Source organism: Mya arenaria, chromosome 9 (assembly GCF_026914265.1).
Source record: "Mya arenaria isolate MELC-2E11 chromosome 9, ASM2691426v1".
Classification (NCBI taxonomy): Eukaryota; Metazoa; Mollusca; class Bivalvia; order Myida; family Myidae; genus Mya; species Mya arenaria.
In genome coordinates this window covers 70,727,761-70,754,525 of record NC_069130.1, presented here as the reverse complement: position 1 = coordinate 70,754,525, position 26,765 = coordinate 70,727,761, and the positions used below count along the sequence as shown (strand labels likewise).

Genomic DNA, 26,765 nt, shown 5'->3' with positions numbered 1-26,765 from the left:
AAATTTTCCTTATCACTTGTGTTCGACTTATTTTAAACCATAACACTGATAAATACGTCACACAAGTACCGATATTAATACTTCACGACATGTCAGTATGCATTATTTAAAACAACGTTCATGTCCATCAATGATCAGACCATATACCTATGTGTACCATGACAGCTTCCATCAACAAACATGTGGATATCTAGTTAACTTGTAAATGCAATCTGTGTTCTTTGTGGGACACTATATTTGGCTCAAGACCACAGTTATCTGCCCCACGTTGACCAAGATCCGGATGTTAATACAGAAAAAAGAGTGCTTGTGTTCAAGTATCAATATTTTATTAAAATTGAATGAAAAAGAGGCAAAAAATGTTCTTTTTGCAGAGAACTTAACTGAATTTGACACTCTATTGCAGAAATTGATAGTTTTCAGTGTAAATATTGGAAAAATCATAGCTTGTGGAAGTCTGAAAATTAGTTGTTTGTAGCCGATTGACTCCTTGGCGGAAGGGTTCTGTATTTGAACTCAATTTTGACAGTCGGGTCAATGGTCAACATGGTGTTTTCTTGTGATTATATTTTGTGTCTTGATTTGTTCTAGAGATGCCATGTCCTTGTTTTTCAATTGGGATGTGTATAAAGTCAAAAGCCAGGTTAGTGTCTATATGAAACATATAGTAAAAATAACTGTGGTCTCACGCCATTTGTGATCCACTGGAAAATCAAGGTGTAACACCGGTCATGTTTCCGCTATGTTTGAATCTTTGGTCATGTTTCCGCTTTGTTTGAATCTTGTCATGAAGTAGAATGTAGACTGAGGTACTTGTAAACAGGAAAGTTAATACAATGGAATCTACGGGGACCAACCCAGGTATTAACATCGACCCTTTCAGCGCCACTGCAGGTGTTAAACCACAACATAAATTAATTTAAAGACGGCATTTTGCACCTCAAACACCTCTGGAATTGCATTTTATGTTTAAAAAAGCTCATGAGCTCTTATTTGGTAATCTCTTCTTTTTTTCTTTTGGTTGATTTTGTCGTTTCTGTGGCATTCAACTACACTTGGGAAGTTATTTTGCTACCGTGTTTGTTCATATAGTTTCATGTTAGTTAGATTCTAACAAAATACAGTTTAAACATTTTCTACTGTAATAACCTTATATCCATTTACTTGCAACACCTTTCCATATTGGAAGAGTTGGTTATCAAAATGACAATTGCGTTAATATTTATTAGAAAAATGAGTGTAATTTGTGTAAAAAAACAGCACAAAATTATATATACAACACAGCTATTAAACTTTGAAATACTGGCGTGTTTAAATGCATCGAGTTTGGATTTGAAAATATGATAAAATATCACCAAACACATGCAAAGGAAATTAGATATATAAAACACATGAAATTCATATAATCATTAGTAATAATCTATATTACACAAGAACAAAGTCTAAGCTAATGGCATAACTTAATACTGCGATTTCGGTATAAGTACTGGATTTTATTTGCAATCTCATGGAATATTTAATATATTATTGTAAGCAAAGATGTCTTGAATGGAATCGTAAACCAGTTTTCCTGCCTGGACTACTTCGTCCAAAAGTTCAATCACTTGATCATAGTCCTGTTTACACATGGCCCCAATCAGATCCTTCCGCGTAGGCAACAAGTACATTGCAAGTGCAGCCATTTTCCGTGTTATCCATGGATGATGGTGAGAAAGCGTTTTGTGGTAGACTTCCGACGCAATAAGAGACGTTTTGTCGTGATCAGAACTTGTACTCAACTTCTTCATGAACTCAAGTATGAATTCAAGCGCCCAATGTAGTCGAAGCAACGTCCTTGACCCGGACGGTTTATATCCTTTTTTGAAAGTGATTGAATGCTCCTGTTCGTAGCAGACCATGGTTTTCACTGTGGTGCAATGTGTGGAGAGCAGCTTGTCGTCCATTTTCTGTTCGATGATAGCTAGTTTGCCTTCAAGGTCTTTAGCGACAAACCCAAACAAACGACCAGTCAGTTTGAAGAATCTGCAAATGTAATAAATGCAAAATTATAAATATATCTTACAAGAAAAAGAGAAGCTGCTTATTATGCCCCCGAAGGCACAGTGGCTTGATGACAAAGGCTCATTTAAGTCACAATAAATAATTTCAACTAGCCAAAATTATATTTTATACATACTTGCACATGTATATTATCAATATAATACATTGTCATAAACATAAAATGAGATTTGAAAAAAATAAAAAATACCCTATACTGTAATAGGTTATTTTCGAATCTTGTCAAATCTCATTTTATGTTTATGGCAATGTATTATATTGATAATATACATGTGCAAGTATGTATAAAATATAATTTTGGCTAGTTGAAATTATTTATTGTGACTTTAATGAGCCTTTGTCATCAAGCCACTGTGCCCGAAGGTGGTAATACGTCCGTACGTCCATCCTTCCATACATTTGTGTTGGTGTCCGGCATGCACTTTTTTCAAAATAACCTGGCATATATGTAAGAAGCACCAAGACGACATGGCGCGCACTACCCACGTCCCTACCCAGAAGGTCAATGTCACACTTAAAAATTAATCATTATGGAATGACGCATATATGAACACAGAGTATAGATGATCGTGTCCGGAATATCACTTTATCTTGCCGAGGGGGATTTTAAAATATTATAACACAGATGTTCGGCGCATAAAGGCAACCTGTTTGTTGTATGGGGTCTTGCATATACAATGTATGCTAATAGTATCTGTACACTCTCATTGAATGTAGGCATATTCCGTTGATCCGTCTACTTCTAGCTTTCGTCACTGTGGCACCTCTTGTTTTAAGAAAGTTTCAATGAAATTAGTAACATTGTACTAAACATTTATTAATAGTGTGAGTTTCCTGAAAAACATAATGCAACAGCACTTTATGTCCCAGCCATTAATGTATATGTTTTAATGTAAACGAGACATTGATTCTTTTCTTATCAGAAAAGAACACCTGCTTAACTACTGACCTGCAAAGTTCTCTGTAGGCGACAAGATATTCGCTAAGATCAACATCGCCGCCCTCTAGCGGACATCTTATCAGGGAATCAAGCACCAACACAAGGTCAAAATCGTGCTTCTCATCCCCAAAAGGTCGGCTGTGTTCATGAGAAAGGTCTTTGTTGTTTTGTTCGTGTTGTGTAGGATTCTCGTTTGTGTTCACATGAACATTGTGTGTTGACTTGTTCTGCTCAGATCACAGCCGTATATGTCTTTTGAAAATGAATCGCTGTGACCATCACTAGCTTTACAAGCATTGTCATTACTAGGGGTTTGATGTTCACCGGTGTGACAAGTTTTACACTCAATCACGCGACCATTGTCAAAACCCTGTATGCCATGTTCGATCTCGTGGTCGTCGCCATGGTTACGATCGTGGTGTGTCCCATTATTATTGGTATGTTGGTGGTCGTTGTTATGCACGTGAAAGCTGTGAAGTCGTTCGCAGGTTGACGCATCACTGGTACAGTTGCACGTGTGACTGTCGCGGTTCATAGGCTGATGGCAGCTGCAGTCGAGAGAATACATTTGTCTGAAAAATATGAATTGATGGAATATTTAGCTATTATACTACAAGATACAAGGTACAAGAACCTTTATTTAAAGTCGGGTATATGTTAACAACAAAAATTAACTCAATGAGCTATTTTCCGACATGAATAACAGACATACATAACATTTAAAAAAAACAAAAAAAACAATGAGCTTGTGACCTGGAAAAAAAGCATATATGTTAAAATGAGCACATATTGGAGCAAGTATTTACAAAAGCCATTCGTTATCATGTTCATGCATACACATACAAATAGTTAAATACAATAGTAAAATCTGCAAACGATCTTCATAGATCTCCTCAAAATCGATGATTTAGTAAGGCCTATCATGTTACGCGAAATACAATTCAAAAGTTATCATAGCCAACTCTTACTTACGGGCTTATTTAGGTAGACTACTAGTAAGAGCTGGATTGAAACTTGGAATTATAGAATATCAAATTGAAATGTTAACTACGGCATATGACATTTCAAATTCATAACAAGTCTTCACATCCGATCATAAACCAAAACAAATGAAATTTAGAAAATCCTATGTTTATACAATTAAACATTAAGACAGGGGTGGACATAGTACTTGTGGTTAGGGGGCAGCGAACTTCTTGGTTCAACGTTGAATGTGCGCTCCCTTCCCCACTGTACGGATTTTAAAGACTCGTTTACAAGCTATACTGGTTATGCACCAGTCAATTGTTACCACGCCCCCCCCCCCATGTCCGGGGGTATACCGGGGATAGCCGGGGGAAAGGGCTGTGTTTTAACTTTCCAGGTGGCCCCGCAGGGCCGGGTGACCGCGGTGGTTTTGTCATAGCGCCAAATTAAGCCAAGATTGGGCCTTATATAGAGTCTCTGGGGTGCGGGGGCATTTGAACGGGGTTTAACCATCAGTTCGTCCCTGCAGGGCGGGGATTTTACCCGGGGTTGGCTGGACCGAAAGTCAAAGTCCCGGTTATTCGCCGGACCTGGAGGAGCCGTGGTTACAAATGACTGGTGCATAAATACCGAAACAATTTATTTCTTGAAAAATGCTTGTTGCAATCATAAATCAGAATTAGTTCAAATTAGAATTCTATAGTAATTGATCATTTAAACATGTATCAGGCAACTCTAGTTCGCTGAATGGCGTTAGTAACGCTTATTTCACGTTTATCTAGCGTGTGTGTGTAGGGGGGGGGGGGCGCCAGCCACCATACCCCCCCCCCTCGCACACACACACCTTTTACACTTTCTTCGCTAAATATATGTTTCTTAGACCTAGTTCACAACTCGTGGTCGAAAGACACTTCATTGAATACGTCATCTCGTGCAGTTCTGTCACCCTTGAAATTATATACAATAGTTATAGAAGTGTGATCGAATCCGTAGGCAAAGGAAACACAGGTATCATTCATGTTCTGGTAACAAATACGATAACACGTCACAACACGTGCATTATGTCGTTTAAAGATATATTTACAGTAAACCGCCAATATTTAACTGTTATATGTGTATTCATTTACCTGTTTATTGAACCATGTTGTTTTTACATTATATCAAAATGGCACTAAATCTAGAACCATGTTATCATTATAGCAAGACTTACCTGCCTTGTGTCTAGTCTTTAGTAGCAGGTTAATTCACCGGTCTCCTTTAACTTACACTTTGTTTAATATCTGAATTAGATTGTTCACATTCACAGGTAAAACACTAAATGATCAAATTGTCCAAGCCAATGTCTATTTGAATCACGATCATGCACATGTATATGTTTCGTAATTGTATTTACATTTAAGCTCGGTTGATTCCGTAGTTGTTCGTTAAATTCCGAGAAAGTAAACGACGAATGTGGTTGGGTTAGAGCCATTTAGCGATTGTTTACGGAGATAGCCGACGTACAATGTAGTGACCTGCATTGAACCTGAACACGGTTAAAATGGGTGCATTTGTACTTACAACTTGTTCAAGTACTTGAATGGATCAATATCGTTAATAACAGCTGGGAGTAGAACGTTTAAGTATCTGTATTTAAGTTATATTGGTCCAAATTTCTTAAAATTTATATGATTAAATACAGGTAAAAACGTGCATCAAAGTTATCATCAACACGTACCTGCATCCCTTATTTTCATTTCGTTTTAAGCGTACTGCACGAACTTTAATTAGAAGTAAACAATACTGATGTATTGTTCATTGGTATTAACTGAACGTCACAGTTCAGATGAGTAAACATAAACTGTTCTAAATATCGGCCAATGAGTTTACGTGTACTTAATCACTTACCAACATCCTTAGTCATATCTACATTCATATTCTGGTTTAATCTTGAACAACAGAAACTGATTCGAAAATTAATGCAAATTTATTTGAAAGAAAAAAATTATCATTAAAAAACTATGATTTCTACATAGTAGTCAAGATATGTACTTTAATGGATGCGACATGATGTTATGGCACGGACCTATATCCGTGATTTAGGGATACAAAACGTGAATTAGTTACCTTACGAAAGTAAAAAAAATACGTTTGTTTAATTCAAATGTCAAAACTCAAATAATTTTTGCTGCTTTTCTTCCTTTTTCCATCAAGAATCACCTGCACTTTACAAGTTTAATGGATTACTAGTATTGATATAACTACCTTAATGTTTATCTCGATTAACTTATATCAGTTTCAGTTTATTGGCAATATCAGCAAATACATGCTTCTGGCCAAAATTAACATCAAATTTCACAAATAATCATATTAAATGAAATGCAAAACTGTTCAAGCAAGCAACAAAGTTAAAGATGATCATAGTCATTATAACAAGTTTATACTTCGATTTGCGCTATTTACAAAGATGATTTTGTTTTATCTATATACTGATTACTTATAAAGATATTTCCTATTTAAAGACAAACGGAAAATAAATGTATATTATGTACGGTTTCATGAACGATTAATACATCTGAAGGGTTGAAAAAGTCCACCTAAAGGTAACTTTGTTATCAAACAAGTACAATTTACCGGTAATGCATAATTTGAGCAGCATTTAAATGTCAGTATTTCGGACTTTCTTAATTGTCTTCATTATCTTACAGTGATATTATGAAGAACATAAAAATTGTTTTCATAGAAAACAACATAATTACACTTCTGATGATAAATGCAGATTTTCTTTATCCTACTCATGGTGGATAGTAACTGGCAACTGATAAGCCCCGCCTAATCTAGACCCTGACTGGTCAATCGGGTATTGACTGGCTACTTTGACTGACAGGCGGCATCATGTAAATTGACAAAGCAGCATTAGTCAGCTGTTGGAACTATCTTCAATATTCAAGTATCGATGCGACTTCAGCTGCTTGCATGCATATTATATACAAATGGTCAGAAAAGACAATTTCAAGCTTTCTTTCTACAAATTTATTTCAATGACATATAAAACTATCACCATAAGAGTTATTTAAATGTCGGTGTAAAATATACATATTATAAGTTTATATCTATAATTGAGACATGGTTAAAACATCATTTAAAACAGGGTCAATAAAAAGCTCATACATGCATATGACATGATACATATCAATAGTGTTAAAATTATGATATCTTTAAAATCCTGTGAAGTTACGAAATGAACGAATGATATTATCATAATGACTTTACACATCATCTGAGAGCATGACTTGAAACTAGAGTAAACCCTAAATATATAACAATACATTTATCTTATCAGATCTAAAACAGATGTAAAACAAGTACTGACACTATAAATGTCTCGGTTTCATCAGCTGATCAGGACTTGACACCTCATTGTGTCTATGCAAAGTGCATTTAACTTAAACTGAACTACTTCTGGATAGAGGTTGATGTTGGAGTATTCTCTTTGAGTTTTAAATCAAGACATTGCGCTTAACATTCTTCTTAATAATGTACTAAAATACTTTAACAAGTATTCACATTCAGGTATGTTCGCAAGCATTCACGTGTGTTCACACACATTCACGTATGTTCACACGCATTCATATGCATGTATATTCACAAGCGTTCATATACATGTATGTTCACATGTATTCACAATTCATGTATATTCACAAGCATTCACATACAAGTATGTTCACATGTATTCACATTCAAAACATTATTTATGTAAGTTCACAAGCATTGACCTTCATTTATGTTCCCAGTTACACCTGCACTGTAATTGCACAACAGTTAAAATATCAGTCAGATAATCCAATAGATAGCATAAATGGTTGAAGAGTAAACTGATTTAAAATAGTTTGATATATTACTTCATCCATGAAGGGACCAGACACCAGATTGTTCAAAAATCAGCAAATACAGAATTTCCTCAAAACAAGCCTAGAATTGTCAATTTGGGATACATCATTTTACATGATTACAAGAATAAAGGAAACAATCATGTTGCTGTCTCATCTGTGTTTTCCTGTTGAAATCATATCTGTTTAAGAATACAGATAAATTACCCACCCTATTTTTAAACTGGGATTTACGTGGTAAACCCAGTAAATTTTCGATTTGGAAAAATACACAAAAACCTCGAAAGATACATTTGTTGTAAGCGAGGTGATATATCAGTCATTAAAATTCAATGTGTTGTACACAGCGATATCAATTTTATGTAAGTTTTTGACAATTTTTTTTTTCTTCTTGCAAATTTGTATCCTCTGGTGTCTAGTCCCTTTAAAGCATATTACTGGGACCCTCAGGAGTTGGCAAATTGTTAGTTGCAGTAAATCTTTGTTTGTGAAAACTTAAACCATATAGGATATATGTCTAACAACGGTCAAATTGTTTTTGCAGTCCTGTGATGGCGTGATTGGGATACAAAAATAAATAATCATCCCACTTAAAACATGACCCAACTTACGGACTACATTAAGATTGTAAAATTCATAAACGGGGATATACATAATAGAGTATACTTAAACAATGAAATATTATCAACCAACCAACATTGGTCTTATCCACACAAATAATGATTTTATTATATACAGGTGAATATAAGCACAGTGTTCAACACAAACAAAATGTATCAAGATCCTATTCAATTACATTCATCAGTTTTCCTTGTTTATTTGTAGAATCTCATCCCGGTGTAATTCAAACTTCCTATACATGTCATCCATACCACAATCTGTATTGATTATCTGAAAATGAATAATTAAACATAATGATATATATACTAATATAAGGTTATACAGATCTTGCGCACACTTATGTCTTAGTAATTGTAAGATTGGCCAAACTGGTGTCCTTACATCTAATCCACAGATATAAGATAACCACAAATATAGAAACATTTTCAAATCCAAAAGACAATATTTTAATTCCCTTAATACTCAAGTGTTTTCAAAAAGAACCTGCTGCCGGCTAAAATGGACAGTTCGAATGAAAAATGGGCCAGTTTAAATCTGAAAAAAGAACAATGAATTTTAATTAAAAGTAGAAGCTGGTCAGTGACTTGAGTTAACTATTTGGGACGGTTCAACCGAAACTTATTGAGAACACTGATAGCTTACAGGTACAGTGGTGTTGTTTCTCTTGAATGATTTTTTAAAGTATAAATATAATTTAATAACAAATGTTTGTGCTTTTGCTATTAAAGGCTCAAACCAATGAAACAATATTATTTGTGACCTGCAGTATGAAGCCGTACAGATTTTGAAGTTTGCTTAATTTTCCAAAGACAAATATTCATAACAAGAGCTGTCGTAAGCGCCCTGCTCAACTACGCCGTTTTGACTTAAAAGTGAATACAATAATGATGTATGTATGACCCTGTCAAAAGCAATAAAAATCAAATTAAAAACTAAACAGTGACCATAACTCTCGGGGACCCAAAACACAATCTCATGAAAGGTCTCTATAAACTCTTTATATATACAAAGTTTGCTCGCAATAATGTGGACCCTTACTTATAAAGTTATTCAACACCAACCATTTTTCTATTAATAGTAGCTTTGACCTTGACCTTGATCCTATGGGCCTCAAATGCAATCCCATGAAAGGTCTCCATAACCTCTTCCTATATACCAAGTTTGATCACTAGATGTCAAACCTAGTTAAAATTATTCGATACATAAGGTTACTATGACGCTGCCCTTCTACCAGCCTGCCCAAACAATGACAAGTCATTCTTATAACTTGGTTTCACTTTGTGAAAATCTGGTTAAGATAATGTGCTTGTCAAAAGAAATCAAAAGATAATTTTAAAAAAAAGAAGAGTCAATCAAGGGCCATAATTGGTATTTTAAAGGGTTTAAATGGAGTTATGTAACTTTATTGTAAGATGGTCGTCATTAATTGTGCAAAGTATTAAGTCAGTTGAATGAAGGGTAAAGAATTTTTATTAAAATCCAAACTTGCCCTAAAACTTTAACGTAAGTTCCTAAGTCAATCAGGGGCCATAACTTGTATTAAGGATAATATGGAGTTATGTAACCTCATTGTGTAATGGTCCTGAACAACTGTGTGAAGTATCAAGTCAATTGAATGAACGGTCTAGAAGTTATGAATAAATTTCCCAACCTGAACAACTGAGTGAAGTATTCAGTGAATTGAATGAAGGGTATTGGACTTTATACGTGAAAATCCCAACTTGCCATAAAACTTAAACCGGACACCGACTCTGGGGCGAGTAGTGTAGCCCTCCTTATTCTTCAAATAGTCCAGCTAAAAATGTCCTTGCCAAAAGAACAACATTATGCCAATTGAATGTCATACAGAACATGATGAAGCATAAACACTGTTTTATACTGTTTATGTGATTATAAACATTTCCCTTAAAACAAACTACTCTTATTTCTGTTACATACCAATACAGGACAGGGCGTCTTAAACTTGCTCTGCTTAATCAGCCAATCTTCGTGTAGAGAATTCAAGGAATCAAGGTATTCCTGAAAATGGTAAATCAAATAATGAAAGTTTTCTTTGATATCACTGATCAGCATTACAAGTTACATGATGAAGGACAAGCTGATGTTGAGATATACTTATATGTGCTGCTTCTGCATAGTCTTTTGTATAGACAACTTTCAGATTGTATAACACACAATAGATTCTGTTTATTTCAAAATGCAGTATAAAATATATTGAAATGGTGCAATATCATAATACCAATGGTATACAAAATTACAACTATCGGCTATTCTTTTCTACAATCATTGTTGACAGTAACATTTCTTTGACAATAAAATCTTAACGGTGAAAAATAAATACCAAAGTTAGGTAATATAAGGATTGATTGAATTTTCATGTTTGTTTATATTGTATGGAGTGCACTCTTGCACATTTGTGAGAGGTGCTAGCACAGCTTATAATCAATATATTTTAACAATCATCACATTTAAATGGATGTTTAAACCCATGCATGAAAGAAAATGGCATTCTTCATAGTATCAATTGATTTATTTATCACTGTACTTTTGATTTTAAGGCTGTTATTTTTATGTAAAAAGGGGAATTACTTTTGTGCTACCTGAGCAAATTAATCTCTAGATAAAACTTGGTAAAAAGATTTTGCCTACAAACACTGCCACCAAGATTCATCATGATTTAATTCTACGTACTCTTTACTTGTTATTGTCTGTACAGATGACAGTTCAAGAAATATATTGACTGATTTTATTGTAAAGGGGCATTACTCTGGAGTTATCCCACAATCAAACTTCACCCTGATCGTATGCAAAAAGCCAATTTTGCCTAGTTTAATCAAGATTAATAATGAATACTTCAGTTATTGTATGCACTTTTGAACAAACCTACTATTTTAAATGTAAAAGGGGAATAACTCAGGAGTTCATGTCAGATGCAATTTACCGCAATATCAAATTTGATTGAGACAGTAAGCCTACCAACACTGTCAGTAAGTTTCACCACCATTATATTATAAAAACCGGTACTCAAGTTATTGGTTGCACTAGGTTTTGCTTACTCCACAGAATCTGACGCCAGTAATACCCAAATATAACATTCATAGGCTGCTCGAAAATGTGTTTCCATCACTTACGATAGGAACAGCCTGCTCTTCATGTCGATTTCTCTTCTTGATTCGTGACTGGCAGGTGGGAGAGGAGGCTTGCAGGTACACTGAAAATATGCAGAACATTTCTGAGTAAAATTACTTTTAATAATATGATGAGACACTGAAACTCACTAAAGATCTCTATTGAAGTGAATGTCTGTAAGAGAACATATTCCAGCTTTTAATAATTGAACTACAATCTAAACTTGCAGGTTGATCATTTGACAAGAAATAATGGTATATATTTCCTTTCACTTTGAGGAATAAAATTGGAAATGAATGAGTAGCATTAAACAGTTGAAGAAATTACCATAATATTAGTATGATAATTGCCTAAGACATGGGGATTTTCCTCACTTGTATTTAAGCCAAAATTGCCTAAGGAATTGCCATTTCATGCTGGTCTTTAGGCAATACAGTTTGGCAATCATCAGGAAAACGTCATTGATAGAAAAATGAAAAAATGCCTATTTTATAAATTTATGGTATGTTTTGACATAATACAATTATTGCTAATTTTTCAAAATACTGAAAATAGGGTGTTTACATAGGGAAATGCCATTTTTACAATACATTATATAGGATAAATATTTTCCAAAATACTGAATTCAGTATCAATACTGAAAACTTTCACCCATGTTAATAATCTGTTGTACAAAGCTAGTCTTTGAAAACAAACAAAACAACAAAAAATGAACTTTTAAACAGCAATGACTTGCATCTTTAACTTTAACATAATTCTGCTGATAGGAGTTAACACTATCTAAGGTGAGTGTGCTTGAAGCATGAAATAAAAATACTGCCACTGCCAGACATACAATTATGGTATTATGATTGAATGATTACATTTTTTTCTTGCATTTATGGTGTCTGAATGTAGTAGGACACACAAGCAAATTCCATGAAGCAAGCTAGCGCTTCTTGGTCATACACCATATGCAAGAAAAAATGTGATCAATACTTATATTTACATTTTAAATAATTATTCATTGAAAATTAGCAGTATCTTCTGTAATTGAGTACCGTATTTGTTCTTAGAGAAATCTAAAAGACATCATATGTCTGTATAAAAAAAAGCTGATTTTGTAACATCGTATATCATTGGTTAAATGATGTAACCCTTATCTAATCGGAGCACAATATTAAAATAAACAAGAACGTCATAACTCACAACGCGTGTTATACAAGTTTTATCTACACAAAGGATAGGCAAATGTAAATATACAAGTTATGTATGTCTTGTTGTTTTATATGTGTTTTATATGTGTTTTATATGTGCATAAATGGTATCAAAATATATCAATCATTTATGTTCAGTTACAGGAACCCAGAGAAGTGGAATATGTTTTGTAACCTTTTAGTAAATAGCATTAAATATATAAGAAGTAAAATGAAATTTCATATCACATATGGTCATTTAGGGACAGTGTTTCACATTTATCTTCAATGTCTTAGCTGCTTAGAGCAGACTTGCGTTATTAAACTTCAAAGCCATGCCTCAATGTCAATTGAGGTCAGCAATTAGCTATCTAAAGTCAACTGAGGTCAGAATGAATCAATCATGAAATCACCTTTATAAACAATCGTAACAAGATACAGTGAGATGTTACTGTACCATTAACATCTCATACAAGTGAACACTTGGTAACAGTAACACAAACAAATAAGTTAATCCTAAAGCCTTTTCCACAATTTGAATTGTTGCCATGAATATCCTTGGTAACAACCAGACTGCAGGTCTCACTCCCAACAATGGCTGTTTGTTCTGGCTCAAAATATGTCTTACATTTAGTTTAAACTTTATTTTACGCTTGTGAAGAAAGTCAAACAAACTTATGCAAAGTCATTCTTGTTGTGCGAGAGTGTGGTTGTTGGAGAAATCAGAGAACCCACTGAAAACCCACTTGTTCGGCTTGGTGACCACCAACCAAATGCACATGCTCCCAGGCCTGTAATTGAACTCAGGTTGCCTTGGTAATGTCTCACATTTGTGAAAGAGACAGCTCTGTATAGCATTTTTTTTAATAAAGTGTTAAAAGAGGTCTAGTGTTAAAGGTGTCCACCTCTCACCCTTAAGGTTGTGGGTATTCAGCCCCAGCAAGGGCACATTCTCTTGGAATCTCAACAAGAGTTTACTGACACAAATTACGTCTGTCCTAATTTTAGGACACCAAGATTGGTGATAAGTAGTTGTAAGTCAAGCCAAATTTAAAGAGGTCGGACACTGTAAATACAGTTTTTGCGAATTCAAGGGTCATCAGTCCGGAGTGACTGATGCAACATGGCTGGTTATCAAACCTGACTGAGCTATTCTGCCCATACACATTCTAACCCAATTTGGTGATGATTAGAAAAGGGTTTCTATTAAACGAAATTGATTGGACAATACCAATTTTAAGTAATTTATACAATTAAAGAGCGGTTTCTCTTGAGTGATTACAGAAATATGGCTGGTTATCGAACATGTCCAAGATATTATGCCAATACATATTCTGACCAAATTTGGTGTTGATTAGACAATGGCTTCTTAAGTTATTGAGGGAGACCAATTTCTATAATTAAAGGGAAATAACTCTTATAGCTTATAGCTATATGGCTGGTTATGAAAATTTGGTTGTGATTGGACAAAGGCTTCTTAAGTTATTGAGCGGACAAGACCAATTTTAGGTAATTTCTATAATTTAAAGGCATTAATTCTGAAGTGACTAAAGCGATATGGCTGGTTCTCGAAGATAGCATGCCAATAAACATTTGGACTAAATTTGGTGATGATTGAACAAAGGCACCTTAATTTATTGAGCGGACAACATACATAAAATAAATAAAAAGGAACTCAGTACTTATCTCTACTGAAGAAACAAACTCATATTTCATTACATCAACATGTCTCAGAAAACAACAAAATAGTATTACAAGGTAAACTTACGACCTACATGTAAGACAGTGTCAAACTTCATTGTGTCATGGTAAACGTACCTATGAGATCAATATGCATATCTTCATTCTCCTGGATCCAGTCATACCACTCTGACAGGATGGCATAGTCTATTTCCGGCATCAAACCCCTGAAAATGTGAATACAAAACACTGAGAATCCTGGACAAAAAAACAAACAAACAAGAGCGCTGCAGAGCAATTTTGAGTTTTTCCAATTGAAGTTTGGGTATTGTAAGGATAGCCAGGGTTTAAAAAGGACAGGGTGCTGCAGAAGCTGGACTGGGTGCTAAAGGAGAAAAGGGCACATTATTTACATGTATGTGAATAATTTGACAGATGAAAATGTTGGAATTACGCTTAAGTGAAGTAATTTTACATTTGGTTGTCCGGTTAGCGCACTCGCTTCTCATCAAAGCGTCCCGGGTTCGATTCCCGGCCTGGGCGCATGTGAGTTTGGTTAGTGGCCACCAAGCCAGACAAGTGGGTTTTCTCCGGGTACTCCGGTTTCCCCCACAACACAAGAACACACTCGCACAACATCGTGCCAACGAGAGTGACTTAGTATAAGCTATCATAGCTTTCTTCACAATCGTTGTAAAATATATAATGTTTAAACTAAGGGCAAAGGGTGCTACCACAAAATGCAAACTGCCAAAGGTGCAGCACTCTTTTATAACTCTTTAGCTTTATCCCAACTACCACAATACCCCAACTTTTTTTTCAAACCAAACAGGCCAATGGGTATGAAATGTAATGTTTTTTGATGACAGGTAATCTGACAATAGTATTTTCAATCCAATATCATTAAGCCCACACCAAAATGACGACCTCACATAAATTTTAACAGTGAACCAGATTTTTGGTGGTTTTTAGCTTTTTTTGAAAGCTGCAGTATAATCAATTATAATTTTCCTAATCAGCTTTATAGTGTTTTGTAAAGGGAAGTAACTGATGCGGGGAGTTTTATATACTATAGTTTACCATTAGTGTAAAAAAAATCAAACAAAATGGCAGCTCCCGGTAAACATGTTTTGTGTTTTACAATCTGAGGTATAATATTGATTTCTCACTGTAATGAAAACTTAACTTCGAAGATATATTTCAAAATGCAACAGTTTTTTCTACAAATGCCTATCATTTGACTGTAACATGTTTGTCATAATGTTAACAGCTCTAAAGGCTATTTATTTTATGAATCATATCATGATCCTCAGGACTTGAATTTTGACCAGATGATGTCAAGGATGTAGAGGATAGCTTAACTCCACAGAAATATGATTATTCATGTTTTGGTCTGAAATGATGTTTTAAGTCATTTTTGAGAGGTAAGCCTTCTTTTGAAATGTGTTTTCTTATACAACATACTCTGGGATGTATAAAACAACTCCTAATCTTAATAGTATTCTGAACATATCTTAATACTGTACAGTTTGGTAAGCACATGCCTTTGCATTTACAGTGATATTCAAAACAAAAATTAACAAGAGATGTTAGTGAAACATTTATGCCCCCTTGGGAGCCAAATTGTTAGTAGGATTTGGACACTTAAAATATGGACAATCAGAAAACCTTTTTTCAGCTTACAGTCACACTGACCTTGACCTTTGACCCACTGACCTCAAAATCAATAGGGTTCATCTGCTGGTCATGACCAATAAGCCTACCTAGTATGAGGTCCCTGGGTCAAAGCGTTCTCAAGTTATTGATCGGAAACCGTTTTTCATGTTAAGGTCACACTGACCTTGACCTTTGACCCACTGACCTCAAAATCAATAGGGTTCATCTGCTGGTCATGACCAATAAGCCTACCTAGTATGAGGTCCCTGGGTCAAAGCGTTCTCAAGTTATTGATCGGAAACCGTTTTTCATGTTAAGGTCACACTGACCTTGACCTTTGACCCACTGACCTCAAAATCAATAGGGTTCATCTGCTGGTCATGACCAATACACCTACCAAGTATGAGGTTCCTGGGTCAAAGCGTTCTCAAGTTATTGATCGGAAACCGTTTTTCATGTAAAGGTCACACTGACCTTGACCTTTGACCCACTGACCTCAAAATCAATAGGGTTCATCTGCTGGTGATGACCAATACACATACCAAGTATGAGGTCCCTCGGTCAAAGCGTTCTCAAGTTATTGATCGGAAACCATTTGGTATTCCGACCGACCGACAGACAGACAGACAGACAGACCGACCGACATGTGCAAAACAATATACCCCACTTTTTTCAAAAGGGGGCATAATAATTGATAATAAGAAAAAAATATTTTTCGCTCTTCGTTCTGTTTGGGTTTTATGAAAAAATGTGCAATCATTAATATAAACTAAGAAACGCTAGTTTATTCAAATGACCGAGCATTTCTTTCCAAATATATATGTATTTCTTTGCTAAAGCTCATATTACAAAATGCGCCACCATATTCATTATTGGTTTAGGTTTTTCAATTTAATTCACTCATGCATAGTGATTCGAACCTTAAAAACTAGTAGTGCAGTTATTAAAGTATCGCTACGATCGTATTCCACAATTAATAAAATCAAGACATGGGCATTTCCAAACTTGACTTGATTATTAAACTGCAATTAAAAAAGTATTAATGCTGAATATGAAAATAAGTTTTTCTGAGTCTGAAGTTTTATATTGAAACCTCAATAAAATAGTGAATATGGAACCCTGGACGAACATCAAAACAAGTTAAGGCACCAACCCTTTATAGAGGTTCTCTACAAAGCAGTAACGTGCACTGTACAGCGACCTCTCTATCATCTTCACTGGGCATGTCTGAAATTATATAGGCAAGTATCCGTTGAGATGCATATAGCATTTTAGTTTTAAACTTTATATGATATAAGTATAGTCACTGGAGGAGTTGGTATGGTCATCAAAATGGGGTGAAGTGTGGTCACCATGATGGGTAAGTTGGTTTCCTCCTGCCAACACAAGGCAATATTTTTGCCTAAAATTGTACCAACAAAAGAGTAAAATAATTTGTTTACCTGGAAACAGACACATGAGTGAATTGATTTATCAGTTAAAAGCTGAGTTCATAACTGAGCTAATGTAAGTAAACATTTTTTACGCAAATTGTATATAATCTTACTGTTTCCTTCCTATGAACCTCAGCCATGGTTAGCTGTACATACGACTGGAAGGCAAGACTCCAGCGGGACGCATCCTTGTACATCAACTCCTGAAAAAATAAAAATAGATATTATATACTCACATATGGTCATATAAACATACCAGAAACGCGCAGGCTTTAATAATATTTTGATAAATCATTAGCAATATCAGCCTAAGGCCAGTAAAACAAACCTGTGCTTCTGGTTACATGCAATATTTTTTAAATTTATTTCTGGGCATGTCACTCACCTGTCTTTTAGGGGAGTAGGAGTAGGAGTAGGGATAGGGTGGAATGTTCGCTACACCATGCTATAAAGTTCAGTTCTGTTGAGAATAGATCTCAAGACATTTTATCATGAAATGCGGACATTGTCCACTGACAGTATGGACACCGCCATTTTACTTCTGGTTGAGAAAGCATTTTGGTTTTACAGATGATGAGATCATGAGTGAGTGTTTATCCTTGGATCGCACAGGATCCATGGACCAGAGACACCAAACAACGAAAACAATGACAGTGTACCGTATTTAGTTTTTTAATTTAACACCTAACAAGAGCGGTCACAGACAGCTATATCCCCCGCCTCATGGGGCATTTTTTTGTAACGAAAGCCAATCAATGGTAAGGGTAGTTGCTCAGAAACATAAGAAATGCGTAAAATTAAGAAAGGGCAATAACTCTTTCAAATAAGGTCAAATTGCAAAAGCCTGACAATATGCGCTGCATCACTTTATAGTCATCAACATAAGTGGAGTTGCGAAGAAACCAATTTTAAATGTAAAATAAGCAAAGGGCAATAACTCTTTCAAAAATGGTCAAATCAGGAAAGCCCGACAATATGCGCTGCTTCACTTTAAGATCATCAATCTGTGAACGTTTGGTAGAAATCACATGAAAAACGTAAGAGCAGTTACAAAGAAACCAATTTTAAAGGTAAAATAAGCAAAGGGCAATTACTCTTTCAAAAATAGTCGAATCAGGAAAGCCCGACAATATGCGCTGCTTCACTTTATGATAATCAATCTGTGAAAGTTTGGTAGAAATCGCATGAAAAACGTAAGAGGAGTTGCGAAGAAACCAATTTTAAGTGTAAAATAAGCAAAGGGCAATAACTCTTTCAAAAATGGTCAAATCAGGAAAGCCCGACAATATGCGCTGCTTCACTTTATGATAATCAATCTGTGAATGTTTGGTAGAAACCGCATAAAAAACGTAAGAGGAGTTGCGAAGAAACCAATTTTAAAATAAGCAAAGGGCAATAACTCTTTCAAAAATAGTCGAATCGGGAAAGCCCGACAATATGCACTGCTTCACTTTATGATAATCAATCTGTGAAAGTTTGGTAGAAATCGCATGAAAAACGTAAGAGGAGTTGCGAAGAAACCAATTTTAAATGTAAAATAAGCAAAGGGCAATAACTCTTTCAAAAATGGTCAAATCAGGAAAGCCCGACAATATGCGCTGCTTCACTTTATGATAATCAATCTGTGAAAGTTTGGTAGAAATCGCATGAAAAAGGTAAGAGGAGTTGCGAAGAAACCAATTTTAAATGAAAGGCAAAGGGCAATAACTCTTTCAAAAATGGTCAAATCAGGAAAGCCCGACAATATGCGCTGCTTCACTTTATGATCATCAATCTGTGAATGTTTGGTAGAAACCGCATGAAAAACGTAAGAGGAGTTGCGAAGAAACCAATTTTAAAATAAGCAAAGGGCAATAACTCTTTCAAAAATAGTCGAATCGGGAAAGCCCGACAATATGCGCTGCTTCACTTTATGATAATCAATCTGTGAAAGTTTGGTAGAAACCGCATGAAAAACGTAAGAGGAGTTGCGAAGAAACCAATTTTATATGTAAAATAAGCAAAGGGCAATAACTCTTTCAAAGATGGTCGAATCAGGAAAGCCCGACAATATGCACTGCTTCACTTCATGATCATCAATCTGTGAAAGTTTGGTAGAAATCGCATGAAAAACGTAAGAGGAGTTGCGAAGAAACCAATTTTATATGTAAAATAAGCAAAGGGCAATAACTCTTTCAAAAATGGTCGAATCAGGAAAGCCCGACAATATGCACTGCTTCACTTCATGATCATCAATCTGTGAAAGTTTGGTAGAAATCGCATGAGAAATGTAAGAGGAGATGCAAAGAAATGAATGTGGGCCGGACGGACGCACACACACACGGAATCGCGCCTACCATTATTATATCCCCTCGCCTTTTCAAGGCGGGGGATAAAAAAGACTAGGGTTGGCGAGAAAAACTTGGGTCAGTGGGGTTACAGGAAACACAGCTATTGTTTTAGGCCTAAGCCTATTTGGAAGGGAAAAAAATACAGCTTTTCATTCAAACAAACATTATCGTCTCACTACTACCTTGATAAAAGTAAACGGAGATTATCATATTTACCAGTGTGTTGTAGCCTTTCACATCCTTCCACTTGAATACTGGCTCCGGGACGACCTGTTATGAACGTATAACAATATAGTATTTGAGACAAAATGGTGAAAGCTTATACATGTAATTTTATTTCACGGAATCTTAGTGTTTGCACAACATTCATGCACAATATGACAATACTGCAACTTTATTCTTTAAAAAAAAGACTTGTAAGCCTAAAATGAACTAAGTTTCATGTGAATGTATAAGTACTTTAAACATTTTTTGAGCTATTGGCATAGGTTAAACATTATGCCTGACTCTTCTGGCAAGTTCTGCTGACAACATCGACAGTGCTACGATAATTACGCAATGTTCTTTCCTTTATAAAACAATCAACATAAAACCTGCCGTATAGCAATAACTAACTATAATTAACAGTTATTGCTCATTTATGCATCAGAAAAGCATTAATTCAGCATATGCCACACAAAAAATTTACTTAGCTACCTTTTTAAGTAGCGCAAATTGGAATATCACTATTCTTGCCTGCAGGCATGTACACACTGCAATATAACCCACTTATTAAAACCAATGAATGACTTTTGGCAGTTGCTTAATGATTAAATCAGAATCTGCCCAGTGATTCCATTGACCAAGACATGAGCATTGTCACTGAACCATACTTCAACTTCCTTCTGTTTGTGGAAGTATTCCAGACATGTAGACTTTCCACTGCCTATGTTGCCTTCGACTGCTACCTGAAATAACAATAAACTTGATTACTTATAAGACTTGTAATAGGGGGTACCAATACATGTCAGCGCTGTCTTTCAGACGATTTTGGGGCAGAAATTTTGCCCCATTGTCAAAATTCCCCTCCAGGCTGTCCTAAAAAATTACATAAGACCAAAATCCAACAAAATTAGCCAAGCTAGAGACATTTTCTTCTGTGATATTCTGTTACTAGTCAGTAGTTAAGGTACATTTACAGATTTTGATTCTCTATTATAATGTGACACATTAATATTAAGTGATTCTATTATTGGTATTGCATTTATCCAAAACTCCTAACTGGCAAGTTGAAGTTCCAGGGATATGATTGACCTTGCTGCTGAAGGGCTGAAACCATTTCAGCAATAGGGGTTGAGGGTTCTTTAGGCCCCCAGTGGGAGGTCAAAGGGGATTTTAACACCCTGTCGCAGAAGCAAAAATGGCTTTTATAGAAGCCTTTTTAAGAGCTCTCCTGACTTTTAAGTTTGGAGCAAACTGGAGTGTCAATACTAGCAACAAATTAAGCAATCCAAAACTTCCAAACACAATCAGCAGTGGTCGAAAAGTCCCCAAGCCCTGCACTGATAAAATGACTTCCAGGCTTGCTCAATTTTTGAATTTCATATAGCAGGGCTTGTTCAAAAATTTGATGCCAAGCAATAGTCTAAGAATTTGGGCTTGTTCATCTAAAATTCTAATTTCAATGACTGAATCACCATTTTAACCAGTTATCTAGGTCCCTAGAGCCTGGGACCAATAATACATCTTACTCCCAGCTAGAGCAAATAGATTTGCAGGAATCCGTGGTTAAATCACATTTGTACAACTACAGTTTCATCGACAAAATTCCTGCATATATGTTGTATAATTTATGTTGTACACTACAGCCATAAATATTTTTATTAAAGTAAAATATTATTAAATGCTTAGAGATTTTTTGCCTTGACCCAGTCCCTAATAAAAACAATAATATTCTTATCTATTATCATTAATGTATGGTACCAGTTTTACAGAACAGGTACAATGTAATAACAAAAGAAATCATTAGTTGCATACAAATTAAAGACATGATTTACCCATAAAATAGTAAAGTTCGACATAAGATCACATCTTTTTTGATAATTAATCCTAATGTTACTTTGATTAAAAGTTATAAAGCACCAAGTCTATGTATCATAATTATAAATATGTATACCGTAAACGGTTTCTTAGCTCTAGGCTGTCTCTTTGGTGTTGGCTGCACATTTTCTGAAGTAAGAAAAACAAAGCTATAAGATATCAGAAATAAATTCAATAATGATATGTGCCTGTCAAAAGCAACAAAAAAAGACAAATAAAATAGTAAATAAAAAATGCAGCACTGCAAAGAAATCAGATTTCAAAGATTAACAAAAGAACTTAAGCCTTTGTTGTGAAATTCACTTTCAACTGTTGTTTTTTCTGGTTTAAGTAATAGTGACCTTGACCCTAGGGGCTTTAAATACAATTTCACAAGAGTCCTCCATAAACTCCTCCTACATAATAAGTTTGGTCACAATATGCCTACCCTAACTAAAGTTATTCAGTACCAAACGATTATCTTTTTATAGCAACAGCAGTGCTCCAGCTAGCCTGTTTTTCAATGGCACAGCGCCCTTGCCCCTTTTCTTACCGCCCTGCCCCCTTTTTGAGTAGTGCCCTTTTCACAAATGCTCTATTAGCGCCAAATATCCCGTTAGTGCCCTTTTTACTATTGAAATCGTTATAAAAGATTGACAGCCCTTAATCCGCTGTCATAATTGAGACAGTGACCTTGACCTTGATCCTAGCAGGCTTAACATTATAAAAAAAACTGGGACGGCATTTTAGAATCACTAGCATGGTCCTCAAAGCAATTGAGCAAACCAAACTCTGTCACTGTCTCCATGGCCTATGGGTTAAGGTGTCTGCCCACAAAGTGAAAGGTCATGGGGTTGATCCATGGCCGAGTCATGCAGAAAGATGTTAAAAGTTGGTACAAGTAGCTCCCTTGCCTGGCGCTTGGCATTTAAAGGGTAGTGCTAGGAAAGTAGTGTACTCAGTACTGGTTTAACCCAGGAAAAGTTGTTCCCCGTGTATTGGTGCTTTACACTGAGCAAATACAAGAACCAAGGAGCCTCTGAAAATAGAGCTAGGGTATACACCTAGCTACAATAAAGAGCAATCAGGGATACTTGTTTTAATATTTTGACATTTCTTATGTATCCCTGTAATGCTACAACTCTCTACCATTTAAAACAGGGCGAAATACCATATAGAATTAATAATCAATATCACGTATTTGAAGTGATACGGGGACAAGCGCGGTACCAATACGAGACAACTATAGACAATATATGCCAAAACTTGCTCAATATCAACCAAACTCGGCCAATATCAATAAAACTTGGCTAATATGAGTTTCCTCCGTTTTGATTGGCTACAAAACTCGCCTAATATAGGATCTGAGAAATGGACCATTTTCACTGGCTGTCGAAACTGGCCTAATATGAGAAATATGCTGGACTTTTTTTAAAAGATAGCCATTTTGTTTTCCGGTTTTCCGACTGTTTTGAAAATTTGATGCTTCGTATAAACCTATATTGGAATTCTTGAACCTATAAAACAATACGGTTTGATATTACAGTTGTATTTAACCCGTTGGTGGATTTTACAACTATTATGATTTTGTACACCAACAAAATGGAGGACGAAGGTGAAACACTTGACGTTTGGCAAATGATTAAGTAAATTAAGACGAAAAGACATGCTTCCTTACACTGTACAGTGCTTTATTCATAAGTTTGTGCAATGTCACTTTAAGGATGCATGTCAAATTCAGCAAAGTCAAGTGAAGAAGAGACACTATGAATAAATAAGGGATAAAAATACAGCTTTGCTGTGAAATTAACTTCTTCAGGTAAGTTATTTGAATGTTTTAAACCAAAATGTTGTACCATACCATACGTAATAGTTAATTAATAAAATACTTATTAGTAAGTTGATTTCATATTGGCCAAGTTATTTGTTCTTGGTCACCAGCAAACCTCGGACAAATAACTACGCCAATATGAAATCACCTAATTAATAACATTGTAATATTATGCATCAATGCTGAATAATAATGACAAAATTGTTCAATATTATTATATACCTGACAGTGAACTAAACTAGATTGAATTTGTCATTGGAGTAGTTAATTTCACATAAATATATTCTGAGTCTTGAATACCCTTTTATACATGTACATGTACACAACATAGTCTAAAATTATAGATGTCATCATGTGTTATACGGGATTCTTCCAATCCCTAACGTCTAAACGGGTTTGTGCAAAAACCGGGGGTATTTTGAAAAATATTGAAATTGTATTAAGTGAAATATTTTATGGTTTAAATTGATCATAAAGATTTATATTCATATTTTACCATGTAAGTGAAAAGTCATTTTGCACAAAACAAGCACTTAATGCATTAAAACACATTATTTACCTTTCCAATAAAACGAAAGTTGACTGACACAGACAACAATTATGCCAAGCGGAACAACTCGAACCAATCGTAAAAACTCGGCCACCTCCGACAAGCTTCGAGATAGACCTTGTAAATACAATCGTAACAACTTGGCCATGGCCGAAATGTTCCGATTGTTTAAAAATTGTGCCCTGAAGCCTTGCAGGTGCCCTTCATGTATATATCGCTATGTTTTGACAGCAAGAAATGAAAAAAACATGTCAAATATTTTTAAGATGTTAAATGCTTTAACCCAGAATCCTGATCGGAATAACTACCCACTTTTGATACTAAACAATTTGTACGTAAAGGATTTGCCATATCAAAAAACGTAAAAAAATCCGTAAACGTACAATTATTTGGACTAGTACACAACCTGTCAGATTTGTCCCAGATTTACAGATATTGGGATACTTGATAAACAATCGATACATGTAAGTGTTTTATGATATCTAATATGTATTTTGACATAAAGACATAAAATAATAAATAAATATATGTTGAATAGTAGGCAATAATAATTTCAAAATTGTGGCTGCGAGGATTCTCTGCACAAGGACCGTTCACTACTTTCTGCTGGGATGGTGGACGTCATCAGTAATAATCATCCAAAGACTCGCTGATAGCCATTTAGGTGGACTAGTATAGCACCTAGACTTCCTTGTATCCTGCCAGGGCCACTGTCTCTTCCATTAGCTATCCCTTCAGCAATAAACAAAGGACCACACGTTGGAAATAAAAGCTTGCACTTTCACTGTTTATTCTTGTACGCAATGTCTAAAGAAATACATACATACACTACATTGACAAAATGTATACATGAGTTTGCGGTTTGCGAACAGTCACTGAGTAAAGTATTTTTCAAACAAAATCATCAAAATGCATGTTTTCAAATTAAAAGCCTGAAGATCTCATTATTGTCAAATAACAATTGACTGTCGATGTATAGATATGATTACCTAAGGACAATCCTTTAACGCTCAGCATGGTTAAAACCGATGTTTTCCTGAAATAAGGCGGAAATTGCTTTGTTTACTTCGAAAATAGGCGCTTGTATTTCCCGCAAAATTGCTAAACCAAACGTCTCAATTTCAAACGGGATACAATGGCACTCCTGAGTTTGTCGGGTGTTACCTGCCCCTGATTTTATGTAACGCGATCAGACCACTAGACACCTAGGAATAACCTATTCAAGATATAAAAGGCTTATTTTGTTATAACATTACGTCTTAAAGTAGAACTGCTAACATTCTATCATCGGCTGATACCATTCCGATCTGTTACTCATACCTCATTCGTATGGAGCGGTATACTTTCGTGTGTTTGATTGGTTGTATGAAAGTGTGCCCATGTTAATTGGCTGCATTATCATTGGTTGCATAATGGCTGGACCCTACCGTGAGGCCATAACGACATAAAATTATAATGCCATATAATGTCAATATATCAAAACTTTATATTGTAAACCACATTAATAACTTTGCATTGATGATTAGATTATTCACATGCTTTAAAAAAATGATTATGTGAACTTAACTTTAATGTAAACAGGTAAAAGAAAATCAAAGGTAATCAAAGGTAATTAGTTACTCATTAAAACTTGATTCTGATGCCGCAGTGAGGTCAGTTCAAAAGTTACATTTACTATTTTTTGGTCATATGTTTCTACTACATGAGCTATTCGTAATATATAATTTTTTGCGACGTCATCGGAATTTGGATACTCTTTGACATAAACCTTGCCGTAGTGCGACATATCCTCAACTGAAATCTGATCATTCGCCAACCGCATTTAAACCGTAATATCATTAAATCTAACCAACTTCCAAAAAAATAAAATCCGACCATTTCCCCGACGTTATCTGACGTGAATACTTCCATACAACCTCAATCTGACCACATCCGACCTGTTATATAACAAAATTTAAACAATCTAAATGAATTTAAAACTAAGGCTTGCGGAAATAGTTGTCAAGGGTAACCGATTCATAATTACAATGGTAGAATACGTACGTACGACCACATATCCCGGTATATACTTATTTTATTTGATATAACATAAATGGGCGTCGATATTTTAGTTTGTATCCTAATGTTGGCTTTATACATAAATACGTCCGTTAGACGTCATATTTTTGTCGGTTTCCTAACCCCTGCTACATATCACGAATAGACGGTGGTTAAACGTCGGATTTTGGTCGGCATCCTAACATTAATTTTAGATTTTGGTCTCGTATATCTGACATCTAACCAGCGACATGTGTCTGCTGGGAAGTATCTTCAATCACACTTGACTTGCAAAATGGCCTCTCAACCATATTTTTGAACAGAGGTGTTATTGAAGGAGGGTACCGTGTATGCGAAGACGAGCGTGTTAATCTAAGATAACTCTGGATCCAGAGCCACTATTTTCTGGCTGTTGACAACAATACAAAGAGA

The 26,765-nt window shown here is 35.3% G+C and overlaps 2 protein-coding genes across 2 annotated transcripts; both read right to left on the bottom strand.

Moving 5' to 3' along the window:
- Positions 1 to 1,226: 1,226 nt before the first annotated feature.
- Positions 1,227 to 3,403, bottom strand: LOC128246331 (ceramide-1-phosphate transfer protein-like). The gene is made up of 3 exons (XM_052964523.1): positions 3,368 to 3,403; positions 3,008 to 3,225; positions 1,227 to 2,022 (listed from the first exon to the last, which is right to left on the bottom strand). The coding sequence occupies exons 1-3, from the start codon at positions 3,401 to 3,403 to the stop codon at positions 1,506 to 1,508; spliced, it is 771 nt and encodes a 256-aa protein (XP_052820483.1). The 3' UTR covers positions 1,227 to 1,505.
- A 3,568-nt stretch (positions 3,404 to 6,971) lies between these two features.
- Positions 6,972 to 25,399, bottom strand: LOC128202961 (thymidine kinase 2, mitochondrial-like). Its single transcript, XM_052904168.1, has 10 exons — positions 25,286 to 25,399; positions 22,013 to 22,065; positions 20,730 to 20,804; positions 20,074 to 20,127; positions 17,641 to 17,730; positions 17,248 to 17,321; positions 14,577 to 14,665; positions 11,586 to 11,665; positions 10,393 to 10,473; positions 6,972 to 8,724 (listed from the first exon to the last, which is right to left on the bottom strand). Exons 1-10 carry the CDS (start codon positions 25,311 to 25,313, stop codon positions 8,635 to 8,637), a joined length of 714 nt encoding a protein of 237 aa, XP_052760128.1. The 5' UTR covers positions 25,314 to 25,399; the 3' UTR covers positions 6,972 to 8,634.
- Positions 25,400 to 26,765: the final 1,366 nt, after the last annotated feature.